At 39.5% G+C, this 16623-nt stretch overlaps 1 protein-coding gene across 2 annotated transcripts in view; it reads right to left on the bottom strand.

The window, feature by feature from the left end:
- The window catches only part of RANBP9 (RAN binding protein 9), a 99882-nt gene that overhangs the window by 23662 nt on the left and 59597 nt on the right, over positions 1–16623 (bottom strand). For both annotated transcript variants that reach the window (XM_077492219.1, XM_077492218.1), the window contains exons 3-7: positions 15081–15133; positions 10133–10300; positions 6753–6775; positions 3560–3735; positions 457–569 (exon numbers count right to left, since the gene is read on the bottom strand). In XM_077492219.1, coding sequence (XP_077348345.1) covers positions 457–569; positions 3560–3735; positions 6753–6775; positions 10133–10300; positions 15081–15133 — 533 coding nt within the window. The remainder of the gene's footprint in view (positions 1–456; positions 570–3559; positions 3736–6752; positions 6776–10132; positions 10301–15080; positions 15134–16623) is intronic.

Genomic DNA, 16623 nt, shown 5'->3' on the forward strand with positions numbered 1-16623 from the left:
AATTTAGTTCCAAAACATCTGGGGTGCCAAGGTTCGCCATCACCGCCATAGGTGAATGTTCAAAGAACAAAGCTGTAAAAATGTGGAATAGACTCCCTCCAGAGGTGGTTCAGGCTCAGTAGATGGCTTTAAAAAAGGCCTGGAATCTTTCCTAAATGTACAGAATATAACTGGATAATAACATTTATAGGTAAAGTTGATCCAGGAAATATCAGATTGTCTCTTGGGGGATCAGGAAGGAATTTTTTCTCCTGCTGAAGCAAACTGGAAAATGTTTTGCTGTTTTGCCTTCCTCTGGATCAACTACAGGTATTGGATTGTGTATATAGGATTGCATAACCCCCCCCCCCCCTCTTTTTTTTATTGGTTGAATTTGATGGACTTGTGCCTTTTTTTTTTTCCAACCAGACTAACTATGCAATGAGCGACATGATCAAATTTGGAAAAATACATTACTTTGCCGATTCTTGATGGAGGCCAGCTCTTCCTGAACAGTCTGGTCAGTGGACTTGGCAAAGGCTTCAGCTGTAGAGCAATAGCCATGATGCACAAGATATGAAGAAACCATCCTAAAATAAAAAGGAAGAGGTGTAAGGGAGCTTTAAAACAGAATGAGTCAGGAGGACAGTGGAAAAGAAAAAAAAAAAAAAAAAAACAGCTCAGTTTCAATTAGTTCCTTAGTCACATTTAGAATCAAATCATTGAATCATGGTACACCTTGCATTAGACATGCTTGGTCTCTGTGGTCTCCAACTATCTGCAGAATACCAAGTGGGATTGTAAATCACAACTAAGAACACTTGTATTTTCTAAATGATAATAATGGATTACTGAGCTGTAGGGTAAAAGTACACTACACAGCTGTTAGTCGTTTTATAAAATCTATAGCTACCCGGTTATATTCTCATTTAAGGCATCACTGAATGTAGTTATAAATTAGTACTATAAACTTGCAATCACGGGTCGAACGGCAGGACTGAATTAATGATGTCTCAATAGCCAAGCATGGATACATGCCAACTTAGCCAGCTAGCATAGTTCCAAGCACACAAAGCCATAAATATTCCTAAGCATTCAGTATAAGTAAAGAAGAAAGCACAGAGATGTTGACCATCTGAATAGTTAATTATGCCATATATGTATTTAAACAGATATGAATAAAATGCAGTGCATCTTTGTAGAATTTAACCACTTGCTGGCCGGCTCCTGTACATAGACCTCGGCACTATGAAGATGAATATCTCAGTAACGGCAGCAGCTGCTGCCACAGCCGAGGTATTCATCTCTTCAGAAGGCAGTCCTGTTTACGATAATGGTGGCCCGCGAGATCACCGTTATCGGAGGCGGAAAGGGGACCCCCTCCCGCCACTCACCTGCACCCTCCGCCGCTTACCGGAGCCGTCCTGGTCCTTGTTGTGACTGGGTATGGAGATGAGTGAGGGGAAGATGGTCCCCACCCGTCTCCATACCATAGCAGGGCGGAAGCGACGTCATAACGTCACCTCCGCCCATACGTCTTAAAAGGGCCATATTTTCAACGTCATTTGTTCAAATTACAACTTTATTTTAATTTTTTTATTGCATTTTAGTCCAAATATGAGATTGGAGAACTTTGACCCCAGATCTCATATTTAACCACTTCCCACCCGGCCAATGTATATATACGGCCGGGTGGGAGCCGCCTGCTCCTGATAGGACGTTCAGGAACGTCATTCAGGAGCAGCGGGATCGCGCGCGCGCGCGCCCGCGCAGCGGCGCGATCCCGATGTGCTCGTGTCACCCGGACACGGCACATCTCAGATCGACAGGAGGGCTCTGTGATTGGCCCTCCTGATCACATGACGGCCGTGTCCAATCACGGCCGTCATGTGATGTAAACAAACAGCCGGTTGCTAGGCAATCGGCTCTCCTCTCCTCACACGGAAGTCACCGCTGAGAAGAGGAGAGCAGAACGCTGCAGCCGGCTGATGATCAGTGAGTATGGGCTGCTTTTCACAGCTTTTTACTCACTGATCATCAGTGTAGTGTAAACACACAACACACCACACAGTGAAAACACAGTCCCCACATGTCCCCAAAACATACATGTCCCCAAATAATAAAAACACATGTCCCTAATAATAAAAACATGTCCCCCACATATGTCCCACTAAAATCACATGTCCCAATGATTATCTGCACACATATGTACGTGATCACCTGCACACATATGTACATGATCATTTGCGTACATATGTCCGTGATCACACAAACCAATTATTATACACTTAACGGAATTTTTTTTACCAAAAACATGTAGCAGAATACATTTTGGCTTAAATTTATGACAAAATTTGATTTTATTGGATTTCTTTTCAAATAGAAAAAAGAAAATATTGTTTTTTTCCCAAATTTCCGCTTTTTTTGCGCTTATATCGCAAAAAAAAAAAAACGGAGTCGTGAATAAAAAACACCAAAATAAAGCTCTATTTGTGCGAACAAAATGATAACAATTTCATTTGGGTACAGTGTAGCATGACCGCGCAATTGTCACTGAAAGCGCGAGAGCGAGGAAAGCTGAAAATTGGGCTGGGAAGGAAGGGGGTGAAAGTGCCCTGTATTGAAGTGGTTAAGAGGACCTGTCATGCTATTTTCTATTACAAGGGATGTTTACATTCCTTGTAATAGGAATAAAAAAAAGTGACCCAAATTATTATTATTTTTTTTAAAAACTAAAAAAAAAAATTTAATAAAAATCAAGTTTTTTTTTTTTTAAAGGCGCCCTGTCCCAACGAGCTCGCGTGCAGAAGCGAACGCATACGTGAGTAGCGTCCGCATATGAAAACGGTGGTCAAACCACACATGTGAGGTATTGCCGCAATCGTTAGAGCGAGAGCAATAATCCTAGCCCTAGAACTCCTCTGTAACTAAAAACATGCAACCGTCGCCTATGGAGATTTTTAAATGTAAAAGTTTGACACCATTCCACTAGTGGGCGAAAATTTTGAAGTGTGACATGTTGGGTATCAATTTACTTGGAGTAACAGTATCCTTCACGATATTAAAAAAAATTGAGCTAACTTTACTGTTGTCTTATTTTTTTTCCATCCAAAAAAAAAGTGCACTTGTAAGACCGCTGCACAAATATGGTGTGAAAAAAAGTATTTCAATGACCGCCATTTTATTCTCTTGGGTGTTAGAAAAAAATATATATATATAATGTTTTGGGGTTCTAAGTAAATTTCTAGCAAACAAAACTGTTTTAAACTTGTAAACACCAACATCTCAAAAAGAAGCTAGTCCTTAAGTGGTTAATATTTTTTTTAATTTGCACAGGGAATGGTCAATTGGCTTTAATGGGCAACAAATCCTCTATTACCCAATCGTTTTTCCATAAGGCAGCAGAAGTGTATTAAGAAGCATGTGGTAAAGAAGAGTGAACTTTCTTTCTTCCTTGGTGACCCATTACACTGTATGGTAACAATCATTTATTTTTCAGGTGCTTAGACATCCAGTCACCAGAGGGCTATCATTTTTTGCATCTCCTGCAGGCTGAATTTGTCACACAAAAAGTACTCACTTTTGAATTACAGATTGCCAGTCTCCACCAACTGGAAACCTTTCGATCTGTGCCTGAATTTTGGCTCTCCACTCCCGAATATAGTCTTCGATATCAAACACAAAGGGACTCTGGCCAAAATTTGCATCAACCACTTCACCAGGTGTTTGAAGTCCAACGGTTGGATACAGGTTCGGCTTTAAAAAATAAATTAATAGTCAGTTCTTAGTGTGTAACAGTTATGAAAGCATGATATAGCTAAAAAGGAAGGGAAGAGTAAAGTTCAGCCAAACTACAACCTGATCCTATAATAGCAAAGCCCTATAAATATTTACACCGACAGTCCCATTTTTTTTTTAACATTTATCTTTACACTACTACTGGCTTGCTACCGTGATTGGAAATCTCAAGCTTAGAAAGTACTCAGAAGTATATGTAAATTTAACATCCATTTATACATATTGAATAAAGTTGGAGTTTAGTTATAAAACTTATAAAACAAGGTTTCTATGTATCAATTAGAACATCATGATAAACCTATCCCTCATTGAGAAAATATGTAATCTGAAATGGCATTCATCAGTTTGGATAAAGGTTATGAGCCAAGAAATGATTGACCCAACTCTCAATTGACAGCCTGGTCTACAACGTCTATTTTAAGACCGGTCTTCAGCATATGGGAAATTCACAGGGATTTCCTGAAATAAACAACATAGGATCAAGTCACAAACTTGAGCCAAGTCAACTGCTTCTAGACAAGTGACATATCCCCTTTCAAAACTGTGTAGAGAACGCTTTACCAGGCACCATTTGTGAATTATCAGTGATAACCCTGCGCTGCCAGTAGACCAGGGGTAGGCAACCTTTCAGAGGTGGAGGTCTACCTGAGCAACACGGAAGAGATCAAAGATCACCAGGGTGCAGCGACCTGTGTTTATCCCCTTTTTCATCTTTAAAGAAATAAACTAGCAAGGCCCTAATAAAAAGGATATCAAGAAGAAAAAAAAAAAAAAAAATCTATATTACTTAGCCATTTCCTGCCTGCCCCGGTAATGCGATCTTCCCTGTATCAGCCAGAAGAGAGCGCTTGACAATGGCTAAAACCTGAAGCGAGGATGTCACCCATAGGCTCCCATGTCCCAGCTTTTGTTGGTGCTCCCTCCTCTCCCCTACATACACCACTGGCTTACAAAGGTGAGATAATATGACCAGATTGGAGTGGTCTGAAAATAGGTTAGTCAGTATAGGTTTTGGGGGGGTTTTCAGGCATTTTTAGGACAACGTTAGGTTAAAGCTGGAATTCTAATTTAACCACTTTAAGACTGGCTAATGTAAATTTCTGTTGCAGGTTTAAAGTGCTATACTGGGATGATGCCTGCAGCTACAGACCTCATTCCGATATTGCTTTTTTTGGGCACGGCCAGGCGATGTTTTTTTTTTTTTTGTGGCCAATCAGGTTGTCAACCCCCACAGTAGACCACGCCAAAAGCTTTACCTTACCAATCTTCAATGCAAATGTACGATAAAGGTTTACAAAAAAATGGAAATCGTTGGCAGACTTGTAATAACAGAGCCCCAAAAGAAAAGCAATATAAGGGTCTCAATTTAATAAGGCTACCAGTAATATACTGCAAATCCTTCTGCAGAAAACGCCCCACGTTAGTCTCAGGATGAAGACCTGAAAGCTTATGGTTAGCTGTCAAGAGCATTATTGGCTATATAAAAAGCCAATAATGCTCTTGACAGCTAACCATAAGCTTTCAGGTCTTCATCCTGAGACTAACGTGGGGCGTTTTCTGCAGAGCTAAACAATGTCACAGCAAGGCAGAAATATGAAACGCATGCCTGCCAACTGAAACCAATTAAATATACTACTTATAGAGTAAATTCTGTGATCGCTTTTTAGGAATGGTTGTGGCCTAACTCTTGAAGCCCATATCTCATTGTACTAAAACTGTGCCCAAGGCCCTGTTCACATCAGCATTAAAAGCAGGCGTTTTTGGCATATTTTTAATCACTCCTCAAATGCCCGTTAAAGCAGTCTGCAATTGATATGGAAAGCACACAGAGCTGTTCACTTCATCAAAATGTGAAGAGTTTGTGTCGCTGCACTTCAAATATGAAGCTACATGTTGAGTATGGAAGGAGCTGAAACATCTCAACTCCTTCCATTCAGGTCTATGGTAATGCACTGTCATGCGTTTGTGGTGCGTTTGACATGTTGGGCCTTGTTCACTAAAATAAATAAAAATAGGTGACCGGGGTGCGTTTTTTAGCAAACACATATAGTGCTTTTCCCAAATGCCCATTAAAAAGCACATCAAAGGCAGCGAACAGCAGGCATTACCTCTATAGGTGTATTTGTTCAGTGCCAGTATTTTGAGCGTGTTTGAACAAGGCCTAAAGCTGGCCATACATCTTACAATCTGAATTTTCAATCTCATATTTACCAAATCCTTGTAATATGAGGGCTTCCCAAAACAAATCTTTCAATTTTTGTTCAATCAGGCAGGCTCTTGTACTACAAAGTTGTTTGTAGAACTAAAGAAAATGTATACATGAATTTGTACATTCATAACTTGGCAAATGGCAATAGGAAACTGGGATAGTAGGCTGCAAGACAATGCAAACAGAGATCGTTAAAAGGCAAAAATACGTAAAAGTTGGCCACAGTGATGGCAGAAAAAAGATAAAGTGGTGCACTGAGCTTGCCCAATTATTTATATATTTTTTGCCGTTTTCTCAGATCTATACTCGGACAGATAAAAAATATATATTTTATTATATATATATATATATATATATATATATATATATATATATATATATATATATATATATATATATATATATATATATATATATATATATATATTTTTTTTTTTTTATTATTGTATATATCCATTTATATATCGCAAAAAAAAATAAAAAATTGGGCAGAACTCTATGGACCACTTGCCCTTTTTCCTGCCATCACGCTTATGTTTCTACGTTTCAATCAGAAACATGTGTGGCCAACTTTACATATCGCCATTAACAAGATCTATTATTATTGTCTTGCAGCCTTGTATCCTAGATTCCTATTTCCGTTTACCAGGTTATGAGTAAATCTGCTTGGAGGCTCTTGGGCAATAGAGACAGCATGATATTTGACGCACTGTGCCTCAAAGAAAAAAAAAAAAAAAACGGACTTGAATTTTAAAGGGTAACTCACTGGGAGGTCTGTAAAGGCGATACCTGTTGAAACATAAAAAAATAATGGGTTTTACTTTTACATTTGTAAGTAACATTTTTATAATAAACTGGAGAAGAAATGTTTAGTGGTAAGAAAAATGATGTAGCATTACAAACATGTATATATAGATTTGTTTTGCCATCCAAATAATCTGTATGCTTTGCAGTAGGCCTCACAGCAGATCCTCTGTGACTTGATTAAAACCGCCCTCTTCGAAACACCCACTAATTGAACCAATGAGCAGTGCACATATTTCAAAGTGGAAGGATTTTAATGAATACACACAGTGTTACATTTTAAGAATGCACAACTGCAGAGCTAGCAGAACACACAAATATAGCTGCTCATTTCAAGGACAGCAACCTTTAAACACAATCCTCTATGTACATTGAAAGTATTTATACCCCCTGAAATTTTCCACATTTTTTCCATCTTACAACCAAAAACATAAATGTATTTTACTGGGATTTTATGTGATAGACCAACACAAAGTAGCACGATTGTTAAGAGGAAGGGAAATGATAAATGGTTTTCAATTTTTTTTTACAAATAAATAAAATATATGAAAAGTGTGGCGTGCATTTGTATTCAGACCCCATTTACTCTGATACCCCTAACTAAAATCTAGTGAAACCAATTGCCTTCATAAGTCACCTCATTAGTAAATAGAGTCCACTTGTGTGTCATTTATTCTCAGTATAAATATAGCTGTCCTGTGAAGCCCTCAGTGGTTTGTTAGAGAACCTTAGTGACATCATAAAAAGGCCAAGAACCACACCAGACAGGTTAGGGATAAAAGTTGTGGAGAGGTTTAAAGCAGGGTTAGGTTATAAAAAAAAAAAAAAAAAAAAAAAAAAAAAGTATATATATATATATATATATATATATATATATATATATATATATATATATATATATATATATATATATATATATATATATATATATATATATATATATATATATATATATATATATATATATATATATATATATATATATATATATATATATATACCCCCTAATTTTCCACTTCTTAATAAAGGATTAAAAACAGTACTGACTGCCATATTCAAGGCTTTTGATATCTTTTTATATCCTTTTCCCATCTTTGTAAAGTTTCACTACCTTGTTACGCAGGTCTTTTGACTGTTCTTTTCTACCTCCTTATGGCTCAGTGCATCCATGTGAGAGCTAACAAACCCATTGACTATTTACTGTATATACAGACACTAAACTGTGATTTAAAAAGCCACAAACGTGGGAAATGAACCTATAATTTACATTTTAATCTGTGTGTGCCACCTTCTGTGTCTGTACGAAGGCCAAACATTCCAGGGTATGTAAACTTTATCTGGGCCATTTAGATAATTTCTGTTATTATGATTTGAAAAAGGATTAAAAAATAATGCAATAATAAAATGGCTGCATGTGATTGCTATCCTTCAAATAATAAATACAGTTTTTTTGACATGCTCAGTCATATTTTCAATATTGATGCCAAAATTTCACAATTTCTGCCAAAGTATGCCAAACTTTTGAGCACAACTGTATGCTATAGGTCAAATTTCATGAATGGAGTTTACAACCACTTTAAAAGTGGTTGTAAACACTTACAGACCACTTTAACCTACAGGTAAGCCTATATTAAGGCTTACCTGTAGGTGCAAGAAATATCTCTATTTGCAAAAAGACAGGCACCAGTGTCTACGGCACAAGTGCCATAGACAGTGGAGCTCAGGCGCACTGAGCATGCCGCTGCCAACGACGATATGCCATTAGTGGCGGCTCCCATGCGCATGTGCCGGAGTGACGTCATTGCGACTCCGGCCAATCACAGCGTCGGAGCCATGATACCCGGAAAGAAGATGGACGCTCCGTGGAAGAGGGGACAGTGGTGACATCGCTGGCTCCTGTGTCAGGTAAGTGACACATAATGGGCTACTATGCGATGCATAATAGCCCATTATTCTTTACCTTTGCAGGGAATCAAAGAGGAAGTAAATCCAGAAGAGGCAGCCAGCTGAAGAGGACCATGGGACCTATTGTATGGCATTTAAACTGCAGATCACAGTGGGGCAACGCTGAAGGGGAGTTAAAGAGGAACTGCAGTCTGCTCACATAATTTGTAATAAAAACACTTTGCATATTATTTTCTATATACTGAGATTCTGCACTTGCCAAATATGCTGCAGAAATCTCCCTCCACCAAGTCTGGCTGCATCCATTTTAACTGTGGGCAGCTGAAGCTGGTGCCTGTTCACTTCCTGGATTTACACAGATACACAGAGGCACACCCCCAGCTCTGCAGCTCTAATTGGCCCTCTTATGACTCACCACCCCCCCACCCCCCAAACTCTTACAAGAGAGAGAGCTGTGCATGATAACATAAGCCTAGGCTAATGACCAAACAAGAAACAGGAAGTGGGCTGTATAAGGTATTTACTGGCAGAAAAAAATGTTTTACTATCCAAAGTGAAAAAAAACAAGGGCAGAAGACTTAATAGATGGAAAGATGAAAAAATTACTGAAGTTCTGCTTTAAGTACCACTTTAAACCCTTTGAGGACCAGAAGATTACCATCATCAATATAAAAATAATTATATTTTTTGCCCTTTAAGAATGTATTTGAATAAATAAATAAAACCTTTTCCACACTGGTGTCATTTTTGAGGGAGGAATTATGATCCAATGGGTTACTTTTTATGAGGGAAAAAAAAAGCTATTTTTATACAGTTTCGTAAGTTCGTACACTTCAGTTGCTGTAACTAAGCCATTTCATAAAATAACTGGCAAAAAACTAGATCCATTTGTTGATAAGAACTAATATTTTGACTCAAACCAAAAAAAACAAAATGTTTTACGTTCTAAAATCAGATGATACGGGCAATTAACACATGGGACAAATACGTCCCTTGGTACTCAAAGGGTTAAGAGAACATGTTGCTTTGCCCTACATGAGCAAAAGACAGTTTTACTGAACTTGTTTATCTGCAATATGAAATGAAGGCACTGGTGCTTCCGACTACTAAGCAGATTTGGAGCAAGATTTGCCATCATTACTGTGCTGATCACCATTCTGCTTTCTAGAGACTTTGACAGGAGGCAACAAAGTCCTGCCTCAACCAAATAGGCCACTGCCACACAGGGACGTAATGCAGAACAAGGCATGGGAGGTCAACAATGAGGACTTAGTTGCAAGGAGACAACAAATAGTGATGGCGAGTCCTTTGCTCTATGCCCATTATTTTGTGTGACGGGTTCCAGAGTTCAACCTTTTTTTTTTTTTAATTTTTTTTTTGATTCGCAAATAAAAAAAAAATTTGGGCAGAGAAAACAATATCATTTTGGTACATTACCTAGGCTGTGTCCGTTTTTAGTGTAGAAACACGTGTTGTCTATGAGGTTCACACAGCATCCAATAACATCGCCTGTAGTGAATGTTGGGCCGTATGGCTGACCAGTTCCAGAGGAACAGAATGAATGTCCATCATCTCCATGATATCCATAAGAATGTTTATCCCAACCTTTTGGTTATCATGACGGAAAGGGAAAAAAGAAGAGCAGAAGTAAATGAGTTACAAAACACTAAAAGTACATACTGTATCTATTTAGACTGGATTTACAATTCTCATTAAATATACAGCACTATCATTTAGGATTATGTCAACAATCCATCCAGCTCAATTAGGCAGTGTATAAAAACTGAGACGATCACATAAAAACTTAAGGTCGCAAAGACATTAGCCCTTGTACACACGGTCGGAGATTCCGACGGAATGTGTCCTATCGGACCGTTTTGTCGGATAATCCGACGGTGTGTGGTCTCCATCGGACTGTTTCCATCGGAGTATCCGACGGACCAAGTTTTCCAACTTGTCTGTAAAATTTTCTGACAAAATGCTCCGATCGGACATACTCTGATCATGTGTAGCCTACTCCGACGGACAAAGTGCCACGCATGCTCAGATCAAATTCCTAAACCAAAGCTATTGGCTACTAGCCTGAACGTAGTCCTGTCGTAACGAAATAACATCATCACGTTATGTACAAACGGATTTTCCGACAACTTTGTCCGACCGTGTGTATGCAACAGTTTCGGACAAAATCCAACAGATTTAGTTGTCAGAATGTCCGACCGTGTGTACAAGGGCTTAGATCTATGGGTGAATAGAGAGAAATACTCCCAAATTCAAACATCTCGTGGAATTAGCAGACAATATTAAAAAGTCCGATAAGGAGTACTTGAGCCAGTTGAGGACATGGGTTAGTGCATAGCTTATTTTTAAAACAGTGGAGAAATCCACCTCTGAGCCAGCCCTGATACTTCCAAATCCTGAATAATGTTAGATTGGGGCTCACTATAGCGCACACAAAGTTTTGTTCTACAGAGAGGAATGAATTACTCTCTTTGTACCCAGTTCATAGCATTCAATGCTATAGAAGAAAGCACCATAGTGGTTCTGGCAGGTTACCAGCACCATAAAAGCTGTAATTGTGGTCAATAATGGCAGCATATATAGTCTAAAAACTGCATCTGAGGTCTGGTAATGAATTTTTGAAAATGATTAAATATGGGCATGGGTGCAATTCAGAGAATGTTTTGCATTTGCTCAAAGAATGCACAGCATTCTCTGATTGGACGAGATAGAGCGCATGATGTCACCACCCTGCCTCTCCACCTTGTCAAACAAGAGAACACTTTGTATTCATTGAGCGAAACCCAAAGTGATCTCCAAATGACGCCTGTGCCCCCCGTGGACGAAGACCTGTGTCCTACTACAGAGATTTTCAGCTTCTAGAGCAATCCCACAGGTATAGTATATATGAATAGTTAAATTGGTCCAAGCTGGACCAATGTAACTATGGGGTTTGATTACCAACGCTGGAGAATATAAAATCAGGCTCGCTTCTGCATAGAAATCAAATCGGCTTCTAACCTCAACTTGTTCAATTAAAGTGATACTAAAGTCTCTTTTTTTTGTTAAAAATAACAAACATGTTATACTTACCTGCTCTGTGTAGTGGTTTTGCACAGAGCAGCCCAGATCCTCCTCTGCTCGGGTCTCCCTTTGGCTCTCCTGGCCCCTCCCTCCTGTTGAGTGCCCCCCACAGCAAGCAACTTGCTATGGGGGCACCAGAGATGAGCCACATCTCCCTGTGTCCATTCAGACAGGAGTCCTGGGCAGCCGAGGCTCTTGTGTAACATCTCTGGATCAAGATGGGGCTCAGGTAAGTATTAGGGGGGTTTCTATGCAGATGTGAGCCCGATGTTGCACCCTCCAGAAATTCTTCTTTAAGTGAAATTGTAATTCTTCACACACAGATTTCAGTAAAAATGGGTTACTGGTTGAAATGTTCATGTAATTTCTTATTGCTCCACAGATATCCAGGCAACACAGCACATATCTTATCTATACATGGTTATTAGTTTCTCTTTATCTATACTGGATATGGGCTAAAAGTGTGTATTTGTTTTTAGCATTAAATGCCAATATGTCATTGAGCTCACATTTATCGTTCTGCTAACAGGCAATGTCATAGACCAGTGGTCATCCACTCCTGTCCTCGGGGCCCACTAACAGACCAGGTTTTATGTATTCCCTTGGAGAGATGCAGACTAGAATACTGCAATCACTGAGCAGCAATTTATATCACCTGTGATGCATTTCAGTTATCTTGCAAACCTGGCCTGTTAGTGGGTGCTGAGGACAGGGTTGATGACCACTGTTGTAGACAATTACAAGGAGCAGCAATGTACTACTTTCGCCATGTTCAACAACTGCAATTTATACATGTATAAATATATTTTTCTATATACACAGATTCAGCTTCCTGCACATGTTGCAGGAAATTGTCAGAAATTACACATTAACTGAGCAGATAGACCTGTTTTAGGTCCATCAATGCACCTGCACCAGGCTCTATTAGAGTGAAATAGAGACTTGCGCAGGGTCTGCAACTTATTAATAAAGCTGGCCATACACCTATAGATTATCTGCAGATTTTCTATGGTTAGATGGAAGTCCACACAGTTTAGCGAACATGGAAAAATCTGTTGCACTTTTATCCATCTAACCATAGAAAATCTGCAGATAATCTATAGGTGTATGGCCAGTTTAAGGCTGCAGATTCCCATCAGGTCAGCAGACACCCCATATCCCCTCTCTGCTCGTGCATTGATGACACAGCACAAGCAGAGCCTACACAAGGTTAACACCCTCCTCCTCCCTCTGTTCTAAGCTGAGCACAGGGCTGGGATGGCACAGAGATGAAGCATGCAGCCCTAGATCTCTGTTCTCTGTGCTGTGCCTGTCACAGAAAACAGAACAGATTGCTCCTAACAAAAGAAGCTTGCGCCCCTATTGTTGTTACATAGGAGCAACATTTGCTCCAGGATATAAAATTTAGAAGAGTTGCGCTTGCACATCTTTTTGTCAATTCCCCCTACTCTGTATATTTTCTCATCAGACACACAGCATACTACAAATAGCTACAACCACTTGGTTAATCACGCTGGACCAGGTAGCAGTGTGAAAGTTATTCAAGTTCAAGCCTGCCATATATAGATGGAAATTTGCCCAGTTCAGCAGGGAATGGCTAAATTTCAATCCATGCATGGGCAAGCTGGTTGTATACAACAATCAGTGCCACCGGCTATAGCCAGCGACATCGATCATTGTACTCTAATCCCTGCTGTCAGAATACAATACCACAGCGGGAGGGATTCCACCTTCCACCTCAAATGTATGAATGGAGAAATTCAATCTTTTTTTTTTTCCCCCAACTCATTGGTTGAATGAAAAAAAAAAAAAAATGTATGAACTGCTCAACAACCTAAAACAACATTGCAGCATTGGCTGCGATATGTTGCAGGTCTCATAGCTGAACTTTAAAGAGACATTAAACAATTTGCTTATTGACAACTCAAAAGGCGAAAAGGCCAGAAATATCATGCCTCAAACTTAGACAGGGTATGAAAAATCAGGGATAACTAGTTCACAAGTGCTTTTATCAAACATTGGCATATTACCGTATATACTCGAGTATAGGCCGACCCGAATATAAGCCGAGGCCCCCAATTTACCCCCAAAAAAACTGGCAAACTTATTGACTCGTGTATAAGCCGAGGGTGAGACATGCCTGTCCATCCCTGTGTGTGTGTCCGTCCATCCCTGTGTGTCCGTCCATCCCTGTGTGTCCGTCCATCCATCCCTGTGTGTGTGTGTGTCCATCCATCCATCCATCCCTGTGTGTGTGTGTCTCCATCCATCCATCCATCCATCCCTGTGTGTGTGTGTCTCCATCCATCCATCCATCCATCCATCCCTGTGTGTGTGTGTCTCCATCCATCCATCCATCCATCCCTGTGTGTGTCTCCATCCGTGTGTGTGTGTGTGTGTGTGTGTGTGTGTGTGTGTGTGTGTGTGTGTGTGTGTGTGTGTGTGTGTGTGTGTGTGTGTGTGTGTGTGTGTGTCCAGCCTACCTTTGTCCCGAGCCTCCGTCCCGTGCCTTGCCTCCTTGCCTCCGTCCCGTGCCGTGCCTTGCCTCCTTGCATCCGTCCCGTGTCGTGCCTTGCCTTGCCCCCGTCCCGTCCCGTCCCGTGCCGTGCCGTCCCGTGCCCTCTTCGTCGGCGGCCATTGTAAAGTTCAAAAGCTGCGCCGCCGCCTTCGCCTGTGATAGGCGGAACACTGAATTTCCCAGCAGCCTGTGTTCCGCCTATCACAGACGTCGTATCATCCTCGTCCGTAGTACGAGGATGATACGACGTCCGTGATAGGCGGAACACAGGCTGCTGGGAAATTCAGTGTTCCGCCTATCACAGGCGAAGGCGGAGCCGGAGGCGCGGCTTTTGAATAGAATGGCCGCTGTCTGTCTGCTCGACACGCTGATCGAGCGGGCAGACAGCGATGACTCGAGTATAAGCCGAGGGGGGCACTTTCAGCCTCAAAAAAGAGGCTGAAAATCTCGGCTTATACTCGAGTATATACGGTATTTTATATTTCTAGCACACTACACTCTTTCTTTTGTTTCTCATTCTGCAATTCCTTGCCTTGTCCAGAAGAATAAGGTTACTAGAACACATTTTTGGGGTATGGATAAAAACTTGTATTCATTCATATACTGAATCATGTCCACTTACGCGAAACAAACTGTAATTTAGTACCAGGTTCCCTGAAGTTCACATTAATATTTTAAAAACCATCATTCATGCTCTAGCTCCAGAACACGACAAGGTATAAAAGCAATGGTGCAACAAGTTATAAAATGGGAAGATCACACAACAACGCAATTTGTTGAACGTACCTGGTAATCTATTCAGATTTACACCCTGTGTGGACAGCCCGATGCCCATATATCTGGGGACAAAAACAAAGAGGGTCAAAGAGTTTCTTTTGCAGCGTACAGGTCTGTACATTGTTATTGCAAATCTAGAGACAAAAAAATGGCCTTTTCAAAATGTGTATTAGTAAGCGTTGTAAAAAATAAACACAATGACAAAACCATGTAAAAAAGCAGATCACAGGTCATACAAAAGATTTACGATGGTATAAAAAAAACATTAAAAGTAACAATTAAAAAAGACTTCCTCATATTTTTTATTTTAATTGTATTATTTTACTAATTTATATGACAACAGCGCTTTAACTTGAGCACAGGACTTTTGTCCCCGACAAGTAGTGGTTAGTCACATCCAACTGGACTTGTTCTGTAAAGAATGGATGATGTTTCATTGCCTCTCCAAGCCAATTCTTCACTGCAAGTGAGTGTCAGGAAAATACCTATCATTTTTATTCACACGGGTATCACGGATAACCTAATCCCAATCACCATGGAAGATGTTGATGTTGATTTACCAAAAACATGATGGGAGGTGTGGAACCACGTTGTTCTAAATACATAATTCCATCCTTGGTGTCAGAAAGTTACCATAGGTGTTAATTCCTCATTTTATCTGGCCTAAAGTGTGAATCATTGTCAAACTGCCAAGGTAGAGATGTTAAATTTGCACTATATGTGGTAGACACATGGTGCTGAAGCCCCTCAACTCCATTCAGGGATGGTTGTTCCAGTTTGACATAGGTGGCCTCTTGTGGACCATTTGTCTTTATCTCTGTCCAAAATGTACAACTCATGGTCCTCAAAAGAATGCCCGTTGTTTAACCACTTAACCTCCGGAAGATTTACCCCCTCCCTTACTAGGCCATTTTTTGCGACATGGCACTGCATTATTTTACGTGACAATTGCGTGGTCGTGCAACACTGTAGCCAAATAAAATTTATGTCCCTTTTTCCCCCACAAATTGAACTTTCTTTTGGTTGCATTTGATCACTGTAGCGTTTTTTTTATTTGTTGTGCTATAAATATATAATTTTTACTTTCTGCTATAAAACATGCCCAATAAAAAAAACACAATAAAAAAAAAAATCTAATTTCTTTATTAAATTAGGCCAATATGTATTCTTCTACAGGTTTGGTTAAAAAAAAAATCCCAATGAGCATATATTGCTTGGTTTGCACAAAAGTTATATCATCTACAAACTATGGGATCATTTTTTATATATATATATATATATATATATATATATATATATATATATATATATATATATATATATATATATATATATATATATATATATATATATATATATATATATATATATATATATATATATATACATACATACACACACACACACACACACACACACACACACACATATATATATATACATACATATACATACACTACTAATGGCAGCAATCAGCAACTTATAGCGGGACTGAGATATTGCGGCGGAAAATCTGACACTTTTTTGGGGAAACTAATACAGTGATCAGTAA

Source organism: Lithobates pipiens, unplaced genomic scaffold, assembly GCF_037356315.1.
Source record: "Lithobates pipiens isolate NorthernLeopardFrog02 unplaced genomic scaffold, aLitPip1_a1.2 Scaffold_19, whole genome shotgun sequence".
In the NCBI taxonomy this organism is placed as follows: Eukaryota; Metazoa; Chordata; class Amphibia; order Anura; family Ranidae; genus Lithobates; species Lithobates pipiens.